Here is a 22,432-nt window from a genome sequence, read left to right as displayed (position 1 = left end):
CCCCTATTTCTCTCTCTATATAACTCTGGTGGCAGAGGGCTTTATATCCAAAAATACCCATCAAGCTGTGTTTATCAACACAGTGAATGTCTGGTTTGAGGAATTCATTTTTTTTATTTCTGATATTGACTGTTTGATAATAACCTCTGTTGGTTTGACAGTAGTTCTGACGAGAACAGTTATGGAACAAATAAGCCCCCCACCTCCCGAACAAACCTGTGTTGATACTTGAATATTGTAGGCTCAGGAATCCATGAAGAAGATGTGGTCTCACATAGTTTGGGGGTCCTGTTTTTATGTTTTGATTTACTTTTTATAGTTTTGAAGTTATGTTGTTTTTGATGAATTGGCGAGACTGCTTCACGCTAAATCTTTGCATACACTAGAAACATCAGCATATAGAAAGCACCATTTACCAACCCCTACCTCACTGGACCAGACTCAGGTGCCACCAGTGCCCAACTGATCGTCTAATATAAAGGAACATATTTCAAAATAGATTTCTATAGTATTACCTCCCTTTCTGAATTTGGTTTAAACACTAAGGCCCATTTTCCGCTAGCAAAAAAGTTGATCTAATGCAAATGTAATGGGACCATTTCCATGTAACATGTACATGAAAAACAGGCTTCAGTAATCAGCTACAAAACCCATGAGATACTTGGACAAAGCTGGACTGTAGTAAAAGATATAGGTTTAATGCCCACTCTACTTTTACAGAATTATTTCACTTGACACTGTAAAGAATCTCAGATTACAATTTCCGATCAAGGGTTCCAAATAATAAATTCAGTTTAATAGTAAAATACAACAAGCTACAGTATTAACATTTGAGTATTAATAAAAATACTGATTATTTTCAATACATCTTCATACATCAACAGTTTGATCAAAGATGTCATCAATTCATTTTTAAATAAGAATTATCTATAAAATGTCATAAATGCATTCATAAATAAGAATTACTTTTACAGATACAATCATTGTATATAATCTTGAGAATTCATGTGAGAGCAAAGCCTTTTTATTTGCCAAGTCTAGAGTTGTGACAATCGTTGTATAGGGTTTCAGTTGCCATTTTGACTTGTGTAAACAGAAACACCAGCAGCTTTGCCTTTTCTCTAAATCTAATGTTGAGAGATGCCAAAATCCATGTTTTTGCATAGCAATGTCAAAGGTCAGTTGGGTTAAAACTTTTAATGATTACAATCATACTTTGGACCAGGAACTGACCATTGTTGGATGAAATCTTAATTCACCAAATCGATTCAGAATTGTTCAAAGAAGCATGCCAATTTTCATGTCAATCGGACTGGATTTGACGGAGACTTAGACTTTTTTGAAGAGTGTCGCCCCAAGAAGAAGAAAAACAACAACAAGATGAGCAGCAGTTAGCGACCAGTTAATGATCCAAAAATAGCGTGCGCGCTCTATCACATCTGTAACATATGTCCTGTCAGTAACTTACCGAGGGAACTAAAGAATATTAATATAGGAACTATTATTAAAACAATTGTTAATTATAGAACTGTCTACATCCTATATACCCTGAACTGTACTTTAATTTCATAATGAATGCTTGTCAATCTGAATAAAACACAGATCCTATTTCATTTCATTTTTATAGTTCAAAATTTTATTTTACTTGTCTTAACTACACTAGGATCTGGAAAGATTTGTAATATAACTCTGTTCTGGATGATGTGAGGGATTAGCCAATTGTTATAGGCTGATTGGTTAATCAAATGACTGACAGCATAGGATCAAAAGCCACAGGTATGACCCCTGATGCAACCTTCCACTACACCTGGTCAAATCGTCATGTAGTAGAGGCCATCAAAAGTATAAAAAAATGAAATGAAATATAGATCTGTATTTTAATCAGATTGAATGCTTGTGAAAATTTCTTGATCTGGATTTGGCATTATATAAATGGACATATTATTTTTCAGAGAGGTCAAAATGAGTAACTTAAAAAATAAATACTTGTAAGAGAAGAATGCTAACTATATTGTATCTATATAGACATCAAACAGACTGAATGTTCAGCACTAGAAATTTATTATTATTATTATTATTATTATGTAATAGTGATACATAATCTGAATTCATTAATAATTAATTTTAAGACTGTCAAAATTCTGGACTACTTTCTCTGTTAAATGTTTGATTCAGTAAATATTTGGGTTGGTTGTAGTTCAATAGTTTCTGTTCCATTATACAATCTGAAAAAAAAGACAAAAATATAAAATATTGTGATACCACCATTCATTGTTCAGGTGTATTAAAGCCATAATTTCATATTTTTAAAATGTATTAAAATAAAGCCTTAAAATAGGTGGTATCTATAAACAGTCCTACCTTGTTAAAGAATAATCCTATTAATCCTTTAATTCACTATTGCCAGTTGAGAAATTGGCAAAAATATCATTTTCAGATTCAAACGTTTGAAGATAGCTATTCCATGGGGGGAATAGAAAAACAAGGGAGGTAATTGTGTTATTATTTCCAAGGTGAATGGTTTTTAAGCGTGAGAATGATACCTATGATCGTATAACAGTGAGTTGACAACCTATTGAGCAAAAGACATAGAAATAATTATGTTTTGATTTTCTTAGAAAATATGAAATTCTCGCTTTAATAGGTTTTTGAAGATCATAAAACAAATATAGATAGGGGAGACCACCAAATAACCATCAGATTTTAATTTGCTTGGAGAAATCAACTCCAGAAATTATTATTGACATAGATCGGGTGTCAAATGATATCTAACTTGGGCACTCGGCAAACCTCGGCAGATTTCGGTACCCTACATCTAGCCTTGGCTGTATGACGTTAAGTGATGTGTACCTACGCCTATACAATTGCGATGCGGCACCGGTTTACTTATTAGGAAAACTTGCTGCTTTTAGAAAGAAGTTCTCAGAATTGCATCGTTCAAAGAGTGTGTAGAATTTTCAGTGCAAACTTGTCATTGTCTAAAGAAAATTGGATAAACTAACCCATTTTGATGTACTACAAGTTAAACACCCAGATTATTTAAAACATTTTCTGATGTGCCAAGGGAGATCACTCAACAACACTTGAAAAGAATGCCAGTTTAACATTTGGATTCAGACCACCGAAGATTCCCAAATAATTTCAGCCATGTGGAAGGATAACGTGAGTAAGGAGGGTTGTTATGTTAAAATGTGCAGTATATAGTTGCATTTTACTAGTATGCTATTTCCAGTTTGTGTATCTCTAGAATTCCATGATGAACCCCATACATGCTTTTGAGTGCTCAATCTATGGTACTGGTAGGAAGCGTTAAACCCAACAAAAATTTGGGTAAAATTCACAGCATGGCAAATTGAGCAGAATTAACATGTAAGTTAATGGAAAAATCTATGGTGAGCTGTGGCTATGTGCACATAATGTTCTTTATTTTATTTTGTCAAAATAAACTATTACACACAATAAAAGCCTGCATTGTTTACCAATACTATGAGGCTACTTTAAACAAGTTAGGGAAATTTATGTCCTGTAATATAATAACTAGGTACTCACCTAGAATCCAGACAGGTTTAATACTTGTTTTATTTCTGTTTGGATCATTACCAATAAATATATCACAACGACTAGCAGAACCAGTTACCTAATCAATATCAGATAATATGTAGATGTAATAAAATCACAGATAATACACAGATGTAATAAAATCACAGATGATACATAGATGTAATAAAAAACACAGAAGATACATAGATGTAATAAAATCACAGAAGATACATAGATGTAATAAAATTCCAAATTATACTGAATGTACATAAAATCACAGTAAAAACATAGGGAGAAACAAGATGTGACTGAAAATTTTAAAGTAGGGTCCTATCTTAGGTCCAATAATTGCTGCAAATTTGAAAACAAACTGACAGTAACTCAGCAATCAATTAATTGCAATAGCTCAAATTTTCAGTTTGTCATAGATCAAAAACAAATAACAATAACCTTCTAATATCTGTTAAACTAATTTGGTGCATATGAGAAAAATAGATTTGAATATTGAATGGATTTACTTTGTTTTAGATGTGTGAAATAATTACCTGGCCGCCACACAACCTGAGTAGATTGACCACTGCTGATCTCGGTGGTAAACATTTACTAGATATAAATACTGAACCAATATCAGTAAATAATGTCTGTTGATAATTCTTTCCTTGTAGCTGGCGTTCTTTCCTGGTTATCTATAATATAGTTTATTTAATAATAAGTATTTCATATCCTATGCTTGTCGTGTGTAGACTAGTAGCATGATATATCTAACTATACCAAAATCCAGCAATATTTTCACCCTTAATTCTAGTTTTTTTCTCAAAATAAAGCAAACACATTAAACATACATTATGCAAAAGCTAAATCTGCCAATTACAGGTCTTTCTTTAGGCCTGAAATGTTTTCTAAATTATTAGACTTTAATTACCCAGACCATAATCAACTCTCGATGTCATTGCTAGCCTGCGATATTTACTGGATTAAGATTTGATTTTCTGCTCAACTTTCAATCATGATTAAATCATGAAATGGATAATCGAGACTATGTCTTTTATCGTACCGACTTTAGTAATGATGATCGAGGATAGGCCCAAAATTCAATCGCTAAAATCTCAGTTCAGAGAGTGGATCAATTTGACTGAAATTTTCAGCAAATTGCCTTTACATTATCTATTTTTTAACTATTATAGTGAGAACTGCCAGCTCTTTATCTAATCCCCCACAATGTATCTTTAAATTTAACTGAGTATGTGATATCAGTAGATTAGGGGTAAATCATGTAGTCCTTTGCTCACAGATTTAACCTGACCAATAGCAAAAATCTATTTTTTTTTTTTTTTTACATCAAATGAACTCACACACTCAACAAAAAATATGATATTTTTCATGCTTTAACTAACCTTAACTTGAGGGAAAGTATCACAGAGTTCATAGTCTTCTTCATCCAGCCACTCTTCATTATCCAGTGATTTAAGAACCTAAAAAAGTAAATGAGATTATGCTAAATATTGATGCGCATATAATACTATTACAAATCTAAACACGACCCTAGATAGGTCATGCTAATTAATACCTTATAAATATCTCACCCATTCTTTATAAACCATCCAACATCCACGAGCCATTCCATTTATTATATTCAGAGTTCGCCTTGAATCACCACACACAACGTGAGTGGTCGTATCACAGACATTATCAACCAATAGAAATCCTCCTAACTTCTTAACCACAGCACTCACAACTTCCTGTTCACTATAATCATAATAATAGGCATAAAGAATATAGATAAGCATATTTTTTGTATTAGTTAATGTCAGAAAGCAGGTATATCATTTGTACATACTTCTCAATCAAGCAAGAGCAGAGAGATATGGGTATAACCTCGACACAAACTAGGTCATTTTGGGACTAACATATAGTTCAATTTTATTTCAATAATAATCTTGCGTGAAGGGGTCGTTAGCAGTGGGAGGAAACCGGAGGACCCGGAGAAAACCCACGAGGTTGGACAGACTACCCTACTCCTTGTCACATACAACCAGGGAATCGAAACCATGCCGGCTGACTCAACAGACCTTATGATACAACGAACACACGCTAGCCATTCGGCCATCCACCCAGCCCCCAAGCAAGAGGAACAAACTAAAGTACAATCTAAGCTATCTCAATCTGATTAAATTTGCCTCCTCTACTTGAGATCTGACCTGTTGTAGAGGGAGGTTACACCAGGGGTCAAACTAGCGACTTTTTACGCTATGACATCAGACATTCAATTAACCAATCAGCATCAGTGTTTCAAGCGACTATTTGGAAATACAACTTTGCTTTGTTTCGTTTTCTATTACTGCAAACTTCTACCTACATTTCCGTGCACTGCACAATAAGAAAGAGACCATTGGATTGGCTAATCACACAACAACCAGAATGCAACTTTTTAACAACACTTCCAGATCTGGTGTAGTGAAGACAAGCAAAACAGAACAATAAAAATCGAAACGAAATAGGATCTGTGTTTTAATCAGATTGGAGCTTTCTATACTGCATGGTAAATATTACATGAAATGAGGCCCGCCTTACAACAACAGTGTAAGTGGACTTACTACATGAACTTACTTAGTATGCATACTGGTCATTACAATGGTTGGCCGAGTTGCTTTAGCGGAGATATCATCCACAGTTTTCTCACGACAAAATGAGTTAGCTCTCCGCAAACTGACATTAGACCCAACATGCTTCCCAGTTTCATCATCAGGAAGTTCCATGGAAAGGTTTTCTACATCTGTCACTTTATTGTTCGATTTGTGTTTAGTTGATTTTGATTTTCTCTTTGTAGTTTTTGATGTGTTTTGGTCATTTTCCGAAATGCTTGACAATACATTGCTATGTTTGTTCTTCTTGTGAGTAAATATCTTAAAATCGTCAATACTACGTCTAGATTGTGATAAATTCAATGAAGCCAGTGTGGAGTCGCCAAAAACAGTTGACATTGACGCTCCTAAAAATCCAGTGGTTTCGTTTCTGGAAGAATCTGCGTTCTCTATTGTTTCATCATGAACTAGATCAAACTGCCGCGATAATCTTTTAGGTTTTTGTGGACATTTTTTAGAACTTGGTGACAGGGACTTTTGATTATGTAGATTATCCATACCATTTTCACTAATACTATTTGTGGTACTCTTAGTACCACGCTTCGTTCTTTGAGTGATATTCGGAGATTCCGTTTCCGGAAAACTTGCAACTGACATTCTTCGTGAACTACGTCGCGGAGAATTGATGCTGGTGGTGGAAAGGTCAGGTGTTGCTGCTATAGAAACACGTCTGTTTAACAGTTTAGGTGTGTCTGCCCGATTTTCACTTAATGAAGATTTCTTAGATTTTAAAGACACATTTTCTATCGTAGAAGAACAATCAGGTGTTTTAGTAGAGTTATCACTCAAGGAAGAATTATTTGATTTACTTAAAACTGAAGAACGTCGACTGCTTCTCCTATGACTAGATGCTTTAGAGTTAACTTCCTCTGAATTTTTACTATAAATGCTTTCTAGCATGGGTTTTTCTTGTGAACTAGAACCCGAGTCTAATTTATCGGCCAAATATTGAGCATGAATATTTTTAACAGGTTTCACTAGTGGAACAGGATCTTTAGTCAAAGTTTTTGATCTTTTTGGAGTTTTGTCGTTTTCTGTCAAACTATTGTCTGACTCAGTCTCTATTTTTCTCTTTCGACCTTTCAACTTTGCCCCATTTGTGACCTTTTTTAATGTAGCTAATCTGGGATTGGAATTTGTTAAATTTGGGAGATTACTTTCTGAACTATGGGTAGGTTTAACTAAAAATGGTTTGGGTGAATTAGCGTTGAGCACATTGAATAGTTTTCGCTTTGATACAGTCTCTGGACAGGAAGAGTCCATTTTATTATTGCTATGGTTACTATTATCTTCATCAGTTTCCTGTCTTACAGGTACATCAGCTTTTTCACCAGTTGGTGTATCACTAGATTCATTTCCTGAAATTAATAAAAATTTGTTAATCAACAAATTGAAGGGTATGTTATTAAACCTTTCACTATCAAGATTGTTCATGTAGGACCCAGTTCCCTCAAGCTCATATTGTGAGTTATTTGGGTTGATACGATCCTGGACTATATTATATATACAAGTAATACAACCCACCGGAAAAATCTCCATTTATTCTTCATTCAATTCCAAATGTTACGGGTTCTTTTACTTACATGCCAAAGTGGACCTTGGTTTTTCATCCCATCTTAATGACTAGGCAAAACCTTGCTTGTCAGTCTCACAAATGCTACCCCTGACAAGTGGGAATTTAGTTTGACAACTCCTGAGATTAGAACCAGAGTCCAGTGTATCTAATGCTTGAATACTACGACCCCCAGCAGGAACCATAATATATTGTGCCAAACTCTAAAATTTGAAATCAATTCGTACAGGCAGACTGAAGTTATTTAATGAAAATAAAATGTACTTGTGATCCACCAGCAGCAAAAGATAAAGTACGAGTAACACATGAGATATAATATAATTTGAATTTACCATTGAATAATTTTCTGTGTAATGGTTGAAATGGTTTAACACCAACTAAAGGTGAATCTGTTCCACTACATTCTGAACCTATTAAAATATACAATATTATTAATACACAAATACTTATCTTTTTAAACAGTTTTTATGTTCAAACTCAAGTTGGCTAGAGATAAGTGCTATTTCAAAAGGCAAAGGATGCATACTATGTTAAAAACAACAGATACAACTTTTCAATTGAGGATTTAACATAGTTCACAAACTTTATTTGTACTTTTGTATTTTTACTTCAAATGAAAAAGAAATGAAATGAAATGGGATTTAATGCCCTACTGTTCTGCTCCGACTGGGATAATGAAGATGTACATATGCCATACAGTGTGCTATGACAGAAATTTTTCCCTGACAGAGGCGTTATTGTCACTCTTATTTCCATTTCCAACTGTCAGGAATCATTAACAAGCTGCTACTGTACGGGACTTCATTTTTTTTTGTCCCATCTGAATGACTAGATATAGCTACTACTGCAAAGGGCGGAAAAACCTGAGAAAAATTATCAGCCAACATGAGGATGCAGAATCCATCATGAAGATGATATGCTTACCTGATATATAAATACTAAGTGTGATATTATAAAACAGTTTACAGCTTACTGTTTAATCTAACTTGTTGTATAGACACAGAGAGAGAAATGGGGTTTAACATATGGTACAATATTATTTCATTTATTCGCTTGTGCATAGGGGTCTTTAGCAGTGGTAGGAAACCAGAGGACCTAGAGAAAACCCACGACTTTGGACAGGCAACCCTACTCCTTGTCACGTACAAACGGGGAATCAAAACCATGCCACTTGACTCAATGACCAACCTTCTGATCTAATAAACACTTGTTATCGAATCGACCACCCAACCCCCCAGTTGTATAGTCACTATCATAACCCGGTATATAAATACTAAGTATATAAAATAGTTGAAATCTTACTGTTTAATCTAGCTTGTCGTATTTTAGATATCTGATCTTTCATACTAGCTGGTGTATTAGGTATAACTAATGGTATTGGTGATCTCCAATCAGATGGTGAGGGCTGAAATCAAAATTAAACTTTTATATAAATCTATTTTTTTTTCTGATACCAAATATAAATACCGACTAATACTTCATTGATTTGGTTAAAAAAAACATATGCTTGCCAGCCTTACCTTCCTATTGAGGAACTTTGGTATTTTTCCAAACTTGTGAAATATACTCTTCAAAAAAAGTAGGGGATATTGAAATGCAAATACCTATGCAGGGTTGTGATATGATAAATAGTCATGGACACTTGACGTGCTTTGAGAGTATGTTCACAGATGAAGAACTTATCGCCCCAACAGAACCACTGAGCTGCATGTGCGACACGCAATAGCGCCATACACGTGGGTGGGGTTCATTGTCAAATTTGAGACTTCAAGGAAGGGTTGATGAAAACTGCCGCTTGCTGGTTTATCCTATCCATATTTGCTTTCCTATCAGTTCTTGCATAAGATTTACTGTTTAGCGTATCTTTGCTTTAGTGTGTTACGTTTAATTTGATCAGGAGACGTGTTCGTCTTAGTCAACGTCGACCGACAACACTGCAAGAATTGGCCGTGGCACTGCCCAAATCGTGATTGGACTGTTGATTAGGAGCATGCCACGACGAATTGCTGATGTCTGAGGATTGGTGGAGCAATTACTCATTATTAAGATAAAAATAAAAAACGTCCATTTTCACTTTTAACAGTGTATCTCTTTGCGAGTGAAATGGGGCCGTCAGATAAGCCCCCCATATGAACTGTTTATGTTCATGTTTAGGCAATTGGCCTGTTAGTAACATATACTGGTTACCTCTAATAAAAACAGCAGTGCATTTCCGCAGTTTTGTACTGTTTCTGAATATCCCCTACTTTTTTTAAAAAGTATATCTAGCATCTGTATCAAACATTCACCTACATGTCTACAAGTGACTGCAATCTATAAAAGGTATATCAACTCTGTCTGTATACCGGTCTGCATTAATCTGATTAATGTGTTCTGATAGTGAAATCAGAAAACAAAAAAAAAAAGGGGGATGATCCATCTTTTAAAAATAGTTTTTAAAATTGAGCGAAACTGACCGGTGAACGAGGAACAGTATCATAAGCTAATATTCTAGGTGATGCCACTGGTGTTGTATTCCCTGATAATCCTAAACGTTCTTCTTCCTTCTTACGTTTTCTCTCGTATCTCTCAGAACTTCTTGCTACATCATCATCAAAATCATTTGGCTGCATAGATTTCATTTTCTTTTAAAAATAAAAAAAATAAACTTGAAAGAATTGGATCTAACCTATCATCAAAAACAGGGACATTTATCGTACATTTGTAATAATCCATAGGTAATAATCCTAAAGCAAACAAAAAACTTGATAAGACTATACAAGTATAAAGATTTAATCCAGGATGCGTTTTGGACGGGAATGTTGTCAGGAGTGTCGATTGGGGATTTCTACCTGTGGATTATTACGAAAAGGAGATTTCTTGTCGGATGTATTAATAAAGTAATAATATTGGTCTAATTTACTGCAGATCAGTTGTAAATGATGTGATCGGCTTTTTTCTTTTTTTTGAAGAGTGTACGGCATTACTGAATTACTTTGGTCCACCCAAGACCCACAACGACTAGGTAACAGCCGTACAATGTCATTTTAGCCTGATGAGTTTGCATAAGAACGAAACAAGTCGCTTCATGAGAGAAATCTGGCTGGGACGTCTACCGGCTACTTATAGATTTCTAATTTTAATTAAAACTAATTCAAATAATTACATTAACTTACTTTTAAACGATTCCTTTTAAAAAAAATTGGTGTTGATTTATTTTTTTCTGGTAGAACAGCTGGATACATATTCTCAGTAACATGCCGTTTATTTCGCATACAACTTGAAAAGAGAATTCAGTAGGCTTCAAAACATCTGTTCATTCAATACAAATTAGATCATTTCAGGACTAACATATGGTTCAATTTTATTTCAATAATTCTCTTGCACATAGGGGTCTTTAGCTGTAAGAGCAAACCATTGTATCTGGAAAAACTCCAGGTTGAACATGCAACTCTACATCTTGTTTGGGATCGAAACTACATGTACACCACTGGACTCAATGACAGGCCTTGTGATGTAAAGTGCATGAGTTTAGACGACTAAACCACCCAACTCCAAATTCGACTTTTTTGCCCAAATGTCAGAATTCTCTTCCAAAAAAAAGTCAAAAACCAACACTGGGAGGCTTCAGTACAAAAAACAACCTTAAGACCAATTCTGAATCTGTATAAAACATTTTGTAAGCCGAATGATGAGATTTACTGGAAAATTAATAAAACTAAAATGTGTAGACATTAAATCTCAAGATCATTTTTTCCACCTATTGTCAGTCTTCTGTTCAAGGCCTAATTTAGCAAGTGAGCAGGTTAACAGAACACAATTTTTATGGGAACCATTCACTGGTTTTATTAAACATGCATTATGCAAGAACTAAATCTGATTATTGCAAGTCTTAATTTAGGCTTCAGATGTTATAGAAATTATAAATTAGATCTTTATTTAAACAACAAGACCAAAATCAACTCTGTAGACCCACGGATGGCTCGGCTACAGCTCGGATTTAAATAGGATTTCACTAATTGATTAAATCAAATAAGGGGTAACCTGATGAAAATACGTCAGTTAGATCGAGGCTAAATGATAGAGTGTACTTAGCGAGGCCGCTGTAAAGCATTTCCGTATGCCATTGAAAACTTTACTTGATAATCGAGATATGTAGGTGGAGTTAACGCCTGTCAATCAAACGATCGGCGAAGGTGAAGACACATTTCGCTACCATTTCTAGGCAAATATTTCAACGATGATAACTATGTTCAGAATAAAGTAATTTGACTGAATTTTTCAATATATTCTTCTTTCATCATCTACTTTTGAACTGTTATAGCAAGAATGGCCAACTCTCTATAAAAATCTTCCATAATGTATCTTTAAGTGAGCAAATCGCCAAATAAATGCACATACTCTATGTTACAAATGAAAATGAAATGAAATGGGATTTAACGTCCTACTATTCTACTCCAACTGTGTGCTGCGAGGGAAATTTTGCCTGGGCAGCAGCCCTATGGCTTACTCTTATATTGAATTCCAACTGCCAAGGCATCTTTTACGTGCATGCCAATGTATACACAGGACCTCGGTTTTTCGTATCATCCAAACAATTAGACAGCTGTCCTTGTCAGGCTCTCCATTCTGCACCACTGACATGGGAAACCACGCCAGAAAATCACGGGTGAACTTTCTCTGCGTATGCAGGGATCAAACACGCAACCTCCAGGCTAGCGAGCCAGCGTCTTACCCACTTAGTCACCATGGCTCCCGCCTCTATGTTCCTATTCTGGAATTCTTACCTATCGACCCATAGAACCGATACCAGATGAAGTCCTTTTTTCTTGGCTTTATCAATCGTTCTTTTGGTGCCATCTTTAAATATAACATGAGTAACTGTACTTGTAAAAGTTTTTTCTATCTCTGCACCCAGATTTCTTAACATACAACAAACAGCTTCACTTCGATTATCATTGTTAGTTCTGACCTCTACATATGCTCGGACACCTGTAATATAATGAAGATAGTTGTTTATTAAACAAAATACACGTTGAACTTAAGTCATTAAAATTCTGTAATGCCAAAAGTAGGGCCTAGAAACTGAAATTGTAATGTTCCATGTAAATAATTTGACCAGGTTTCCAATGTTTACCTGGAGGTGAACTTGGTATTATCAATAGGCCAGGAATAATGAATTTAGTTGTACATACTGTCTGAGCCATGGGTTAGTTTTTAAAAAGTTACAAGTAATTTGTTCATGCAGCACAAAATGACTCAATCTTTTAGTAAGGCTCAGACGAACAAACTTATCTGATATTTTGAATTCAATCTGTGCAAGACATGTATAAAGGTTTTAATAAAAACACTGAAAAGGTCAAATCTGTGCCTGAGCAAATGACATGCACCATACAAGTTGTGTCTGACAAAGCCTGAAGTTGTGGATGCTAAGTTGTGACAGGATTTATATAAGTTACATTTATTAAGGCTAGAGGATAGGAATCATGTGATTACTTTTATTACCTTCCAGTACATGTACGTTAGATGTAGATGAATCAGACTGCTCATTCTTGTCACTATTTTCACCACTATCCAGTACATCAATGATTTGACTAATGTTCCTCTCTAATGTTGTATCGAAGTCAAAATCTGAAGCTGATGGACTGTCTTCCCCTGAAAACAATCTCTGAAATACAAAATAAATAAGATGAGGTGTAGCCTAATAAATTAATAATAAATCATATAATTCAAACAATAGGGACGGACGATATAGGTTTAACATATGGACGAGGACATGGATGCTAAACTACTGCGACTGAAGACCGTCAGTAATGCTAATCTAATCATTTTTCAAAGACAGCTTTCCAGGAGAGTCTCGTCAGTTAGCCTATAACTTATCAATAATTATAACATGTACCAGGTTTCATCAAAATCGGATCAAACTTGTGGCCTCTACTAGGCTCTACAGGGTCCACAACCATGATATGCCATATATTTACACTATTTGCGTACGAGGGGCAGCCTTTTTGTCCGGCAGTTTTGGTCCGATTTTCACGAAATTCGAACTCATCTTGTCTTCAACTTGTAAATCGAACAAAACAAAACAATAACATTATTAGCAAATTTGACTTTGGGCAAAAAAGGTAAATACTAATGCTCAGCCAATTAGCAATAACTGATTCATAATGTGTAAAAATGCGGACTGTATTTCGGTGATATGATTACCTTATTCATTTTACAACAATCTTTTAATTTACATTTTTCAATTTTGCCCGTCTGAATCTTCAAATATGGCGGGTTGCGTGCCCGGGGTCAAGGTCAACTTTTATTTAGAGTTATTCCCCGTTAATTTTAAAATAGAAATATTTCTATAGTTAAGGTGTATGGAGCCGAATCGTTGTCAAATAATAATATGTGTAAAATTGCAAAATTTTAAAAATGGCCATTTCGAGATTTTATATAATTTTTTTATGTAAATAACACATAATGTACAGACTTAATATTTATTATGAATATTTAGCACCATGAAAATTACTAGGAGTATCAAAACAAAAATTGAAAAATTCATTGTATAACTTTTTTCTGTTTGCATTCGGCTCCCAAAGAGTGACGGTCTCTTCCATTATTCGTGATTTAGCAATGAAATGTCAGACATCCTGGAATATTTAAATGTTTTACTGATCTATATACAGTTTTGTCCTTTACACCATTTTAATCGGTACAAACAATACATCAAAATTTCAAATAGATCAGATAATTAAAGCCGATCGTTTCAAAGCGGTAGCGCGAAAGTCGTCTTTTAACCCTGTACATGACTGGCCTCTAAGTTCACGTGCAGTACAGGTCTACGTGTGACGTCACATCATAAGGCGTCGCTGGCACGTGCGTCGTTTACTTTGGACGTATAGTAACACAAACTGGGTGCCTCTAACTCATTTTACGCCTTCGCGTACTATTTATGTACAAATTTACATTAAATAGCAACTATTTTGTAAATATACTTCCAACAGCTTTATTTTTTTTTCTCTTAATAATTAAAAAAAAATATTTTAGAAGTTAATTTGCAGAAGAAAAAAGCAATAAGCATCTCATAGGCTTTTTTTCCTTGAAATTAATTCAATAACTAATTAAATATAATCGGATCAAAATGGAAGGTCCTAATATAACACATATCTACATGAATTAACCAACCAGAAAAGACGAGTCGTCAAAAGAAATCGTCGTAGCCTAATTATCGACTAAAGAAAACATAATTTGTTTTCTAGTTCGAAATAAATAAATCCCCAATTATTTCCGTTTTGTGGTAATTCGTGTAGTCATAAAATGGCTATTTTGTGTGAAAAAGTACTAACAACACAATAATAAACCATGTATCACCTTTATATGAAACTGGTGTATCGTGAGGTATATGACCCAACTTAGCACCTCGCAATGATCAAAGCTATAATATAATTAGTCTATCTGTAGACGTGTTAAGTTTGTCGGCAATATCACCCAAGGTGGAAGCGGACGTAAAACCTCTACAAACGAACGAACGTGTTAAGAAACTTCGATAATTAAACTGAAATCAGGCGATATTAACGGTTTCCACTCCATAAAACACCGATCGAAAGATCAAATATCCATGGTCTATATAAAACAAAATAAATGTTGTTTTTAAGGATAATATATTTTAAAGTCATTATGAGATTAATAGAATAATTAGACGGATAATTTAACGGCTTAGATATACATTTAAAGGTTTAGATATACTAGTCAGGCTACAAAATTGGATAATCGTTAAAATAGTTTTAGAAGACCCCAAGTTAATTTAAATTTGTTCGAGATCTGGTAACGTCACCGCTGCCCCATCTCCAATAAAACTATTAGAAGGCTTGATCTCGACTTAACTGCGTACATCTTGCTTGATGTAAAACTTGCGGTCGTTGCTTCAGGAACATGCCGCTCCCCAGTCAACAATAACCGACCCTGTATACACGTTATCACAACAGAAATAAATTTAGCACATCAATTTCCAGTATGTGCTTGTGTTGGGGTGTATTATGTCAAATTTATATGGCTGATTGAACTTCATTAGGTCAAGGGTCGCTTGGAAATACATGTACAAGGTTGATTAAAAGAGTTGGGTTTTTATTTTTATTCTTTTTTTAAACAAACATAATCTTTATTCACTGAAATATAAAATATCATACAGAACAGCTATATATTGTTATAAATAACTCAAATCATTATATAAATAAAATTAAAGGGCGGACCCAGAAATATACAATATCTTTTATTTTAAAAGGTAATGTTTTTTTTGTGGGGGGGGGGGGTAAAACAAACTACATTATAATCTCTCATATTTACTGGTCCAAAAAATAAAATAAAATAAAATGTGGTTCTAATTTAAGTCACTTCTTTCATCTGGTTATACCTGGAGTCACGACACGAGTAGAGTTATCTATCTAGAAATACAGGTGCGAAAATCCAGTAGGCTTCTATTATTCTTTTATCACTAACCTTAATTGTATCCAGCTTGGATAAACAAACAAACAGAAACAGGTAACAATCAACCTCCTCGTGGGAAGACATCGATAAAAAATAGACGTCGCCCTGTCAGGTAAAATAACACGAGATTAAAAAATAGATTTGTAGGTTAATTAAAATATTTAAAACCAAGTGAAACTCTTGATGGATTATCGTCCTTGTTTTATAGGTGTTAAAGAATGACACACGTCACACTACAGGTAGTCGCTGAGAAAAATAATGAAAAAACTTTAATATAATTACTCAAATAATACGAAAACAACTCTAGATCATAATAGAATAACTAACCTCAACATTTTCCCACCCTCTACAAAATGAATAACATACTACACCCCCACTCCACCCAAAAGAAACAGCCTTTTTATATCAAAAACACCAAAATAAAGACACCCCACCTCCGCTCAAATAAAACATTAAAACAGAAAAAAAGCAAAAGAAAAAAATCGAAGATCAAACGACTCTAGAACATAATAGAAAACTAACTTCAACATTTTTCCACTCTATAAAACCGAGGTACCGTGTACTCATTGATGTGCACGTAACTCGGCAGCTGGAATTCCCTCATAGAACACTGTATACCCGTCTTCATTAGCCTAGTCAAAGCAGAACAGTAGGACGTTAAAACCATTTCATATCACTTCAAATTCACGCAATACAACGGTTTCTCTTAAATTGAGGTACATATTGATGATCCGATACGATAAAAAAAAAAACGTGTTAGAATCACACCTTGACTTGTTTATTTTGAACAAGATAGTTGGAAACTACAACAGGCATCACCATGTTTGTTTTACGTAGATCCGTTCAGTTGACGGTGGAGTTTTTACAATAATACATGTGATCTTTCTGTTGTGACTCGATAGTTTACAGAAATAAACTATGGATTTATTTTAAGATTCCACTTGTTTTGAAGACAAGACGTCAACATCATCCCAAAATGAATAATAAACTTTGTAATTGTTGTTTCATATTTCCAACAATTTGTCGTCATTTATCAGCCTTTAATCGTAGTAATGGTTAAATATGTAGATTAATTTAGAAAGTTTCCGCTCCGGTACTTGCAATATTCTTCAATAATGTCAACTGTTTACCAAATGAAATGGGTGGGGTGGGGAGGGGTATCGAGTCAACTGGCGTGGTTTTGATTCCCCGTTTGACAAGGAGTAAGTTAGCCTGTCCAGCCTCGTGGGTTTTCTCCAGGTCCGCCGGTTTCCTCTCACTGCTAAAGACCCATACGCGAAAGCGAATTATTGAAATAAAATTAAAAACCACATGTTAGTCCAGAAATCACCTAGTTTGTGTCGAGTGGACGTTAAACCCCACACCCTCTCTCTCTCTCTCTCTCCCTCTCTCTCAACTGGCGTGGTTTCGATTCCCCCGTTTGACAAGGAGTAGGTTCGCTTATACAGCCTCGTGGGTTTCCTCCCACTACTAAAGATTCCTTTCGCGAAAGCGAATTCTTGAAATAGAACTGAACCATATTATGTTAGTCCCGAAATGACCTGGTTTATGTCTAGTGGACGTTAAACCTGTACAAAGACTGGGTGTGGTTGTTTTTTTATTAATTAATAACAGTATTACTACTTTTAGATACAATGTTTTATAAATACACTCCGGCGGAACTAATTTAGGAAGTAAACATGAAATGAAATGGGGTTTAACGTCCTACTGTTCTGCTCCTAACCTGGGCTAATGAAGACGGGCATACGCCATACAGTGTGCTATGAGGGAAATTTTGCCCGGACAGCGGCACTACGGCCTACTCTTATATCGAATTCCAACTGCCAAGGGATCTTTTACGTGCACGCCAATGTGTACACGGGACCTTGGTTTTTCGTACCATCCGAACGACTAGACAGCTTTCCTTGTCAGGGAAGTAAACATACTTTTATTCTTACTCTTTCTGATTTTTGGGTCTAGTCGTTCGGATGGGACGGACAACCGGAGACCCGTGTACACATTGGTGTATACATAAAAAATCCCTTGCTAGTTGGAATTCGATATAAGAGTAAGCCGTAGTGCCGCTGCCCGTGCAAAGTTTCCCTCATAGCACACTGTATGGCACATCTCCCTTTTCATTAGTCAAGTCGCAGAACAGTATGGCGTTAAACCCCATATCATTTCATTTCATTTCTGAATTTTTTTTTAAAGAATATTAAATTTGTTACAAAGCATTAGGGGCTTTCCCCATAGAGGTTTTAAATCACCGAAATGTAACAGTGAATTTAGAATGAATCCGCAGTAAATGGTTTGAGGACGATTAAGAGCGTGTGAGCGGTTTATAGCTGTGTCAGTTGTTTATTTTAAAGTTGGGCATCGTTCACAACTAAAACAGTAGCCATTTATTTGTTTATGTTAAATGGATTCGTTTGGTTTGCAAAATTGTCAAAACACTACAAGTTTTTACAAGAATAAAAAGAACTGTAAATTCTTTTATCTGTTACAGAATATCTCACAAGAAATTATTGACTATTCTTTGTTTAACAATAACAACCACTTTATTCGCATCAAACATATTCACAAATTATTTGGACTTTTTCCTATTAGAAACTTTATTGTAAATACGACCTTGGATGGCCATTTTTATTAGCAGAAAAATAGTACTGAAAACTAAGTTTTATTCATTGATTTAAATAGAAGGACGCCGTTAAAAACGGAAAGAATGCCAAAACAATGATAACAATGTGAAGATATTTTTATATAACACATGACACAATTAAATGGAATACAATTTACTTGAGGAGTTTATTTCAGTGCCGTTTCGACGAGGGTTCTCCCGTCTTTATCAGGCAAAACGTCGCTGAAATAAATCCTTCGAGTAACTTGTATTCCCTATAATTGTGTCATGTGTTATTTTCATTCGGTTACTAAATGCCGCTTAAACAATATATTTATACATGTAAGTGGAAAACATATGAGAATATACAGAAGTTAAGAATATTCGGATCTGTTTCCGTGTCAAATTGAATAAATTTTGTTTATTTTTAAAAAAATGCATAGAAATCAGGAAAATGGGGTTCATCCGAGTGATTTGTACACATTCAACTCCTTGAAATGAATTTATTTCAAAATAAAATATTTCTGCGAAGGATTTCAAATTTCAGGTATGCTTACCTCTAATTGGTTCGATTACTAGAGTTAATCTTTTGATTAATCCTTAATCCGCTAAGATTAACAAATCACGTGACCTTTGTTATTCTTGATTAAGGGCTACATGTCGGCTTCAGTGACACTATCAACTTTAACCTCTACCTGCATGCAGTGCACGAGCAAGATAGGTCACGTGTTCTGTTTACTTGTCTGGTTGAGTTGAAGTTGATGACAACTGGCGTGGAAGAAGACAAATAAAGAAAATAATTTTGGAGTAATAATTTCTGGAATGTGACAGACGATATTTTGGATATAAAAGTTGTAGAAAAGCCATCAACATGCAGACCAGTTCTACACATCTAACCGATCGAACAAACTTGCAAACTGTATCTGAAACAATTTCAAGTACTGCCAACACAGATTTTCAACCCAAGTTGGAAAATACGCCAAATATGAACCAGTACGCTTCTGCATACGGTACCAGTGATAAGATAGACAACATGGCGGCTAGATTGGATAACTATAATGGATATTCAAGTTATTTCCCACCAGAGCCAACTTTCTACAGGAATATCCCCTACATACAGAATATTCAAAACACCCAAAGTATGACGTCAAACACGGGTTATCGATATCAGAATTACGTCAGTGGTCGAACGGGATATGACGTATTGGAGGAATCACAGAGGCCTTTGGTTATTGACGAAGAAAAGTCACAAGATGGCATCAGAAGTTGTGAACAATCTCTGGTTAGTGTGAGTAGTGATGGTGACGAGAATAGGGAAAATCTCCCAGCAGAAACTAGCAGTGGCAACGAGCCGGATCAGATTCAAAACGAAGAAGACCAGGAAGAAGACGACAGTCCCAAAACTACATCACGTGGTTCGAGAAAAAGAAAGCGACCTATTCCAAAAGGGAAACCCCCATACAGTTACATTGCTCTGATAAGTATGGGTATCGCAAACTCACCAGAGAGGAAATTGACCCTTCACGAGATTTACAGTTTTATAACGGAGAGGTTCCCGTATTATCGAGATCATCCCAACTCCAAAGGTTGGAGGGGTTCAATTCGCCATAACCTGGCCCTAAATGACTGTTTTGTTAAATTGGATCGTAAGCCGGGTATGAAAGGTCACCAATGGGCTATTGACCCTGATTATGAAGACATGTTCGATCATGGCAGCTTCCTTCGCAGACGTTATCGATTTAAAGATGGGGCCAAGAAGAAACCCCGAAACAACGAATCGAATCCTAACGCCATTGTTCTACCAAATCATGGTTATGGTTATCCAGGAGATGTTGGAATCGTCGCCCCAGTAACCAACATGATTCATAATACCTGGCCTATGCCTGTAGGTATTTCTAACAACACCTCTCCTTCATCCAGTGGATCGTCCCCAGAATCAACCCCTCTCGCCAGACCACAGTTATCGGACAATGCTGGTCCGATATGGAATCCATTTGTCAGTCAGCATAGCTCTTACAACCAAAGTCCTACAGGATCGGAAGGCTACGTATCGAAATCACCAATTGAAAATTCGCCTTATGGTAGTTCGTGTTCATCCCAGGTTTCTCCGATATCTCCTGTTGATGACGAAAGTTGCCGAGAAGAATCGACAAGCGCCGAATCGTCCCCGGGGTCCCGAGACCCAACGACGTGCTATGTTAATTCCCAGCAACAGATGATGAATCAAATGACAGCTTATTGGAATAATCAGGCTCTACAAGGATATGGTATGAATATGAATTTCATGGAGGCCTTTCCTTCAAGTATGAACATGAACGCATTCACTAACTTGTACCTCAATAGTGCCTCTAATATGACCGACACAAATGTTCGAAATTATCCGTATCCCCCTATGAACGTCGTAGCTGGATGTAACGGTGGTCGTCCAGTTCCTCAGAATCAAAGTGCTAATTCCCCTGAAGGATGGACCTCCTAAAAAGGACACACTAGCCCTTGGCATTAAATGTGCTTTTAGACAATTATAAAGAGAATTAAGCTATTTGTGTAAATTGTACTTAATGTATTATTTTGTTATACTCTATTTAGATTTGAATTTAATCCCCCATTTTGTATTTTTAAATGGAGTCAGTCAGATCGTTTTGTTAAAGTGACGACTAAGTTATTCATTTTTTTTATTAAGCGGAAGTGACGTTTTAACTCACTATATAATAATGTGAATGATAAATTTGTGATATTCATATCAACTCATTGGCTCAGCATTACGTTAAAAAGTTTCTAAATTGCCCCACTATTATTTCTCTCCTGACACCTGTTTCACCTATCAAGATGTAAATGTGTTATTTGTTATAAATTAAAACGTTTTGGTTAAATTTGTTGGTGTTATTGAAATGCAATGAAATGGGGTTTAACGTCCTGTTCTGCTCCGATCTGAGCTAATGAAGACAGGCATACGCCATACAGTGTCCTATGAGGGCAATTTTGCCAGACAGCTGCACTAAGGCCTACTGTCAAGGGATCTTTTACGTGCACGCCAATGTGTCCACGGGACCTCGGGTTTTCGCACCATCCGAATGACTAGACTGCTGTCCTTGTCAGGCTCTCCGTCCTGCATCACTGAAAAAGGGGTGGGACCACGCCCGGAAATCTGGATGAACTTTATCGGCCAATGCAAGGATCGAACACCCGACCTCCAGGCTAGCGAGCCAGCGTCTTATCCACTTAGCCACCATGACTCCCATTGTTGGTCTTATTACTTTACATGTATTGTAAAATTATTTCATAGAATTATTTACCAACACAGAGAGAGAGAGAAGTGGGGTTTAAGGTCCACTCGACACAAACTAGGTTATTTCGGGACTAACATGGTTCAGTTTTATTTCAATAATTCGCTTGTGCGCAGGTGTCTTTAGCAGAGGAAACCCTACTCTTTGTCACGTACAAATGGGGATTCGAAACTTCGCCACTTGGCTCAATGACAGACCTTATGATTTCAAACGCACGCGTTAAACCACTAGACCAACTCGGCGAGTAAGGCGCTGGCTCCTTGGGATAGATCCGGGTGTTGGCCCAGAAAGTTTATCAAGATTTCTAGAGTTGTCTCCCCAAAACAGAGGGCCTGGCAAGAGGAAT

At 35.8% G+C, this 22,432-nt stretch overlaps 2 protein-coding genes across 2 annotated transcripts; one reads left to right on the top strand and one right to left on the bottom strand.

Annotated features, from left to right (window-relative positions):
• Positions 1–728: 728 nt before the first annotated feature.
• Positions 729–14,028, bottom strand: LOC126819286 (microcephalin). Its single transcript, XM_056100669.1, has 13 exons — positions 13,942–14,028; positions 13,240–13,402; positions 12,522–12,726; positions 10,911–11,013; positions 10,212–10,379; positions 9,058–9,160; positions 8,088–8,165; positions 6,148–7,540; positions 5,124–5,286; positions 4,935–5,012; positions 4,086–4,226; positions 3,550–3,637; positions 729–2,225 (listed from the first exon to the last, which is right to left on the bottom strand). Exons 1-13 carry the CDS (start codon positions 13,948–13,950, stop codon positions 2,134–2,136), a joined length of 2,784 nt encoding a protein of 927 aa, XP_055956644.1. The 5' UTR covers positions 13,951–14,028; the 3' UTR covers positions 729–2,133.
• Positions 14,029–19,518: 5,490 nt separating this feature from the next.
• Positions 19,519–21,674, top strand: LOC126819298 (forkhead box protein E1). Its single transcript, XM_050547280.2, has one exon. The coding sequence runs from the start codon at positions 19,674–19,676 to the stop codon at positions 21,276–21,278; it is 1,605 nt and encodes a 534-aa protein (XP_050403237.2). The 5' UTR covers positions 19,519–19,673; the 3' UTR covers positions 21,279–21,674.
• The last annotated feature ends 758 nt before the right edge of the window (positions 21,675–22,432 follow it).

The sequence above is a fragment of the Patella vulgata genome, chromosome 4, assembly GCF_932274485.2.
Source record: "Patella vulgata chromosome 4, xgPatVulg1.2, whole genome shotgun sequence".
NCBI classification, from domain to species: domain Eukaryota; kingdom Metazoa; phylum Mollusca; class Gastropoda; family Patellidae; genus Patella; species Patella vulgata.
This window is presented reverse-complemented; position numbering and strand designations above follow the sequence as displayed.